Source organism: Miscanthus floridulus, chromosome 5, assembly GCF_019320115.1.
Source record: "Miscanthus floridulus cultivar M001 chromosome 5, ASM1932011v1, whole genome shotgun sequence".
NCBI lineage: Eukaryota > Viridiplantae > Streptophyta > Magnoliopsida > Poales > Poaceae > Miscanthus > Miscanthus floridulus.
This window is the reverse complement of record NC_089584.1, coordinates 20,972,263-20,979,295: the sequence shown is the minus strand read 5'-3', so window position 1 is coordinate 20,979,295 and position 7,033 is coordinate 20,972,263. Positions and strand designations below refer to the sequence as shown.

Below are 7,033 nucleotides of genomic sequence, written 5' to 3'. Positions count from 1 at the left end.
GCTGACGGAGCCGCAGAGATGAGCTCGATTCGAAGGCAGAGGGCGACGAGGAGGCCGCAGGCCACGGCGTGGATGCGAGCAGGGCCGGTGCCAACGTCGAAGCTGCTGCTGCCCTTGACGTAGAGCATCCTCGCCGATGGGGGAAGGGGCAACCGCTGCTGCTGCTTGTGGTGGGGGAAGGGGTCGCCGCCGCCGCTGGTGGTGGTGGGGTAAGGGGCCGCCGCGGCAGATGCTGGTGGTGGGGGAAGGGGCCACCGCCGCCGGTGGGGGAAGAGGCTGCGCGGGCCCGCCATGGCCAGTCAGGGAGGTGAGGTGAGAAGGATGCGCCGAGATCCACCACCACATACCGTCAAGGAAGGGGATGGCAGAGCCGCCGCAAGCTGCTCTTCTATGCGCCGTCGTCGAAGCTTCCTCACCGGATGCAGGGGAGATAGCCGCTGGACACCGTCGCCACGCTGCTGGCTAGCCGGAGGGGCCGCGCCACCTCCGCCACGCCGCGGGCTGGCCGGAGCGTCGGCCCTGCTGCCACGACCACGCCACGGCCTAGCTCCGCCGGGTGAGGTCGCCCCGCTAGAGGGCACGCGCAGCTGGTGCTGGGCGCCACCGGCCACAGCATCCTCTGCTCCATCATCCTCTCCTCCTCCTTCCATCAATCTAGGGTTTGGTGTTTTTTCAGGAAAGAAGGTCACGGACTCACGGGAGACAGGAGCACTCGGCAGCTCGGGAAGTCCAGGGAGAAATCGGATACGTGAGTAACAGAGGGTATGTTGGGCACACTAAGAAAAAACTGACACGGTCAAAATAGTCAACTAACAGATGAATGGATGAAATTGACGGGAGTGCCATATAGGGGAGAAAATTTTAACTTGATGCCAGATAAGAAAATTCAAAATTTTAAGTGACAAATACGAAAGACCGATTTGTTTCAATGCCAAATACATAATAACCAAGGTAATTTGTGTCTAGTTTCCAATCCTCACTACTGAGCAGCATCCTTCCTGGGCAAGCTCGATGGCGGAGTGGTGGACGGCGACCTTGACCTGCAACTGGCAGCGGCCACGCCAACTTTGTCAACACGGATCATGAGTGGGGCTCGCTCGCCGGACTCGTCGTGCTGCAGCGGCGGCGGCACCGCCAGGAACATGCCCTGGTCGGTCGCCGGGAAGCCGCCGGCCAGGTCGCTGCTAGCCACCATGAACGTGACCATCGCCAGGTTCTCCTTGTTGCCAGCGACCTGCGCCCAGAGCTTACAGGTGTACTGGGGTGCCCCCACGGCCGCGTCGCCGCACGCCCTCACGCACACCAGGCACGGCGACATCAGGAACACGCACCCGTCCGCCTTGCCCACCAGGACCTGCTTGTCCTCGGGGCCCCAGACGGCGAGCTTGCACGGCTTCGCGTAGTCGACCTCGGTGATGTGCCAGCCGTGGTGGATGGAGAAGTGCTCGGCCAGCCTCGCCGGCGAGGTGGCTTGTAGAAACTGGATCAGGATCAATTCTCGCGGGAACGCTCGCTTTCCCTCTCTCTCTCGTTCGATGAACTCGCGACGAACGCGACGAACAGATGGAACTCAGGGATTTTTGTGCAGCGCGTAGAACTATTGTTTTTCTGTTTTCTTTCTCCTTTTATTGAGTCACACGGTTACACGGTTGGCAAGGCCATGAGCACATCCGCCCACGCCCCGTTTTAGCTGCGCCATCAACGTGGGCGCCATTGCCGGGCCAAGCTTCGCCACACACACACTCTGCATGAAAGGAAACGCGCACGACGCAGACGACGCCGTGCTCACCGCTAGACAAACTAAGAATAGAAATATGCAACGCAACATGTTATTTTTCAACAAACTCCCCCTAATCATGTTGCGCTGCACCAACGTTGATGATGCCGCTCCGAATGCGTAGCTCCTGGAGACGTTCACGTGGAAGCGGCTTCGTGAGCAAGTCCGTCAGTTGATCACCGGTCCTGACATAGTCCGTCTCCAACGATCCATTATTGTTGATGCAGTCTCGAATGAAGTGGAAACGAACGTCAATGTGCTTACTTCGATCGTGAAGCATCGGATTCTTGGCGAGAGCAAGCGCGGACTTGTTGTCGATGTAGAGCAATGGCACGACGACCTTCGCGTTCACCAGATCGGCTAGTAGACGCGAAAGCCAGAGTCCTTGGCACGCCGCAGTGGCGCCGGCAATGTACTCCGCTTCGCACGATGATAACGCCACCATGCGTTGCTTCTGCGATTGCTAGTTCACTGGGCTCTGGCCGAGGACGAAGGCACCTGAAGTGCTCTTTCGGTTGTCGCAGTCCCCGGCCAAATCGGCGTCGCTGTAGCCGATCAACTCCAGAGCACCCTCACAGCGTCTATTGACACAGCCATGAGAGCGCGTACCAGCAATGTACCTGAGGAGGTGTTTGACGGCACTCCAGTGTTCCGTCGTAGGCGCCTCCATGAACCGACTCACCATACCCACCGCAAACGCAATGTCTGATCGGGTGTGAACCAGATACCGCAGGCTCCCCACGACGCTGCGGTACAACATTGCATCAACGGGAGGATTGGAGCTCACCTTGCTCAGCTTGAGCCTCGGCTCCATCGGTGTGATGCAAGGGTTGCAGCCCACGAGCCCAGCCTTGGCGATGATCTTATCAGCATAGGAGCTTTGGCACAGCGTGATCTCCTTCTCCCCTTGGTGTACCTCTATACCGAGGTAGTAGTGGAGTGGGCCGAGATCGCTCATCTTGAAGAGCCTTGCCATCTCCTCCTTGAAGCGGGTGACCTCCGTCTGGTTTGCTCCAACCACGACGAGATCATCGACGTAGACACCAACGAGCAACAGGTTGTCGCTAGTGCCACGTACATACACGGCGTATTCCGCCGCGCTGCATCTGAACCCAAGGGACAGCAATGAGCTGTCTAGCTTGGCGTTCCATGCTCTGGGCGCTTGTCGGAGACCATACAGCGCCTTGTGGAGCCTGTACACCTTGCGCTCCTTGCCCCGGATTGTGAAACCTGGTGGCTGCTCGACGTAGACCTCCTCCACCAGGTCACCGTTCAAGAACGCCGACTTGACGTCGAGATGGTGCACCATCCACCCGTGGTGCGCGGTGATGGCGAGGAGAAAGCGCACTAACTCTAGTCTCGCCACTGGCGCGAAAACCTCCTCAAAGTCGATGCCGGCGCGTTGCACGTACCCCTTCGCCACTAGACGGGTCTTGTGCCTGGTGATGTTGCCGTCGGCGTCGCACTTGATCTTGAACACCCATTTGAGCCCAATGGGTTTCTTGCCGGGCGGTGCGTCGGTGAGCGTCCAAGTCTTGTTGTCTGTGATGGACTTGAGCTCTTCCACCATCGCTTGCTTCCACTCCTTGCGGTTCGCAACATCGTCGTAGGTAGTGGGTTCTTCATCGACGGTGAGGAGCAGATCGCCATCTGCCACGAGCTCGTCGCAGCAGGTTGTCAACGACCCTGAAACGGTGAGGGAGGCCGCTGTCGTCGTCGGCGTCTAGTGTCTCCAGCGCACCTGACGTTAGGGAAATGAACTCGATGGGGATCGCGCCATTCGGTGGCAGGTTACCTTGCCACGGTACGGGTCCACCTTGGACATGGGGAGTTCGTGGTGATGAGGTTGCAGTGGACGCCGCTGACATTGCTGAGCTTGGCGTCGACGTCGGTTGTGCTGTTTGTGATGAAAGTCGAGAGGGCGATGCTGGTGCTGCAGACAATGGAGACGCGCCCCTTGGTGTCGACGTTGCGGACCCGTGTCTAGCTGACGAAGTGGTGTCTGGCTCCCTGCGTCCAGTTCAACCCAGGACTCCTCGATGACAAATGAGTCATGGCCACCACTGTAGTCATTCTCTTCCACGCCATTGTTGTCAGACGCGCTCCAGTCCTAGGCAGCACCCTCCTCAAACACCGCGTCACGCGTGATGTGCACGCGGTTCGCGACGGGGTCGAACACCCAGTAGGCTTTTGAGCCTGCTTCGTAGCCGATCATCACCATCTTCTTGCTTCGGTCATCCAGCTTCCCGGCGTTCGGCTTCATGACCTTGACATGAGCCACGCAGCCAAACACGCGTAGAAAGTGGACGGCCGGTCTGTCACCGTACCAGGCTTCGTATGGAGTCCGCCCCACTAGGCTCCGCGTTGGGGCGCGATTCAACAGGAAGACGACTGTCATCACGACCTCCCCCCAAAGCCAGGCCAGAATGTTCTTGGCCTTCATCATGCTCCGCGCCATGGCGATCACAGACTGGTTCCGGCATTCCACCACGTCGTTTTGCTGAGGACTGTACGGCGCAGTGAGATGCCGCTTGATGCCGTGGTCGGAGCAGTACTCGTGGAAGCTCGCCAACGTGAACTCCCCCCCCCCACAGTTAGTGCGGAACGCCTTGATCCGCCTCCCCGCTTCATTCTCGACACCGGCGCGTAGCTTCTTGAACGCGTCCTCAACGTCGGACTTGTTGGCGAGAAGTACCGCCCACATGTACCTGGACATGTCATTGACGACGAGCAATATATAACGCTTGCCGCCGGGTGTTGGTGGAGTCACCACGCCGCACAGGTCACCGTGAAGAAGCTCGAGTGGTTTGGAGGCGCGGTACTTGGCTGCCTGCGGGAAAGGTGCTCGACGTTGTTTCCCCGCCAGGCACGCATCGCAGACATGTTCGACATGCTCAATCGAAGGCAGTCCGTGAACCATGCCGCCGTGGCTCATCTTCTGCAGGGCCTGGAACCCGAGATGGCCAAACCGAGCATGCCATCTCCACTCGTCGTCGTTGTAGCTGGCTGCCAGGCACACGGGCCTCGCCGGCTTGAGCGGGAGGATGTAGAGGCGGTTTGTCGAGCGCTTTACCTTGGTGAGCAGCTCCTGGCTGCCACGATCCCACATCTGGAGAACGCCGTCGTCGATGTCAATCTTGCAGTCGTTCTCATCGAGTTGACCGATGCTCAGGATGCTGCTCCAGAGTCGTGGGATGTGGTACACGTCATGGAACGCACGGTGGCCGCCGTCCTTCGACTCGAACAGGATGGTGCCACGCCCTGCGATCTCCACCAACGATCCGTCGCCAAACCGTACTGAGCCGATGACGCCGTGGTTCAGCTCGGAGAAGATGGACGCATCGCCGGTCATGTGGTTCGACGCTCCTGTGTCGAGGTACCACTTCAACTCTCCCCAGTCGTTGCCGTCTTCGATGTCCGCCATGACCTTGCGTTCGTTGAGGAAAGACCTGTTCGACGATGTGCGCGCTGTGGACGGTTTCCTCGGCAGGTGCCACCACCGCCATGAACAGCGACGGCGACTCTTCCTCTGCATGGGCGAGGTTTGCCTGTGCTTGCGCCGCCTCGTCACGCTTCTTCTTGCGGCACTCTCGGATCCAATGTCTGGTCTTCCCGTAGTAGCGGCAGGCGTCGTCGTTGACTTTGCCGCCGTGGCCCCTCTTGGGAGGTCCTGAGCGCGTCTCCTTACCGCGCTCCTTGCTGCGGCCACGTCCACCGCGACGCTTGCCAGAGCCGACCGTCGCCTTGCCTCGCGCCGCCGACCCGTCAGCGTTAATGTTGAGGCGGGACGCGAGACGGGCGATCACCTGCTCTTCGATGAAGTACAGCTTGCCGTCGATCTCCTTGCCGACGCCACTGCTGCCTGATCCGCCGCCGCCTTTGCCTTTCCCACGATCGAATCGCTCCTCCGTCGCCTTCAGACGCCCAACCAGTTCCTCCAGAGAAACCGCCTCGAGATCGAGGAGGGTCTCGATGGCCACCGCAATCTGATGAAAGCGATCCGATAGGGCGTGAAGAAACTTATGAACGATCGCTTCCTCTTCGTAGACATCACCCAAAATCGCGAGCTGGTCGGTGATCTTGGTGATGCGGAACGAGAAATCATCGACGGACTCCCCTTCCTTGAAGGTGAGCGCGTCGAACTCCTGGCGCAGTGTCTGCGCCCTGGCCTTCCGCACGCGATCAACGCCAATGTGGCGCGTCTTCAGTGCGTCCCACGCCGCCTTGGCCGTGCTCTTGTTGACCATGCTCCCCTGGAGCTCCGTCGGCACCGACTTGCACAGCGCCTCAAGGGCGTTGCGGTCGTCGGTGAAGTTGGTGGTGCCGACATTGACAGCGTCCCACAGGTACCTGCCCTGCAGCATGACACGCATCAACGCCGCCCAGTCGGTGTAGTTCGTCCTCGTTGACATCGGCCACCCAGCATTGCCGACCTCCTTGACTGCGCGGTGAATCACCAGCCCACGGTCACCCCCGCCGGTTCCTCCTGCGCGGCTGCCGGTTGGAGACCAAGACCGTCGCCACCCCGGCGATCTCGAATTTCTCGGCATGAATGCTGCGGTAATCGCTCGGTGACGATCCCAGCGATGGAAACGGGCTATGATGCCACTTGTAGAAACTGGATCAGGATCAATTCTCGCTGGAACGCTCGCTTTCCCTCTCTCTCTCGTTCGATGAACTCGCGACGAACGCGACGAACAGATGGAACTCAGGGATTTTTGTGTAGCGCGCAGAACTGTTGCTTTTATGTTTTCTTTCTCCTTTTATTGAGTCACACGATTACACGGTTGGCAAGGCCATAAGCACATCCGCCCACGCCCCGTTTTAGCTGCGCCATCCCACAGCCACGGAACATGGGCACCATTGCCGGGCCAAGCTTCGCCACACACACGCTCTACATGAAAGGAAACACGCACGACGCGGATGACGCCGTGCTCACCGCTAGACAAACTAAGAATAGAAATATGCAAGCAACCGGTTATTTTTCAACATGGAGTGCCCGCAGCCAGGGTCCGGGCAGAGGCAGGGCACGAACCGGCAGTAGCGGTGGTGGTCCAGCGCCTCGTAGTAGACGACCCAGCTCGTGCAGCCGTACGCCTCGTAGGCGCACGCCACCTTGGCGTCGCGCACGATCCCGTCCAGCTTGGCGCAGGGGACGTAGGTGCCGGCGCCGGCGCAGGCCTGGACGTGGCTGCCGCGACAGGCACCGCACACGACGTGGCCGGTCTCGCACTGCGACCCAAAACAAAGGCAAGA

General features: G+C 59.7%; 1 protein-coding gene across 1 annotated transcript; it reads right to left on the bottom strand.

Annotated features, from left to right (window-relative positions):
- Positions 1-979: 979 nt before the first annotated feature.
- Positions 980-7,033, bottom strand: LOC136454382 (uncharacterized; the record flags this gene model as incomplete). The annotated part of the gene is made up of 2 exons (XM_066454826.1): positions 980-1,471; positions 6,773-7,033. Coding segments are annotated over 2 exons (753 nt in total), but the record flags the coding sequence as incomplete, so codon positions are not given.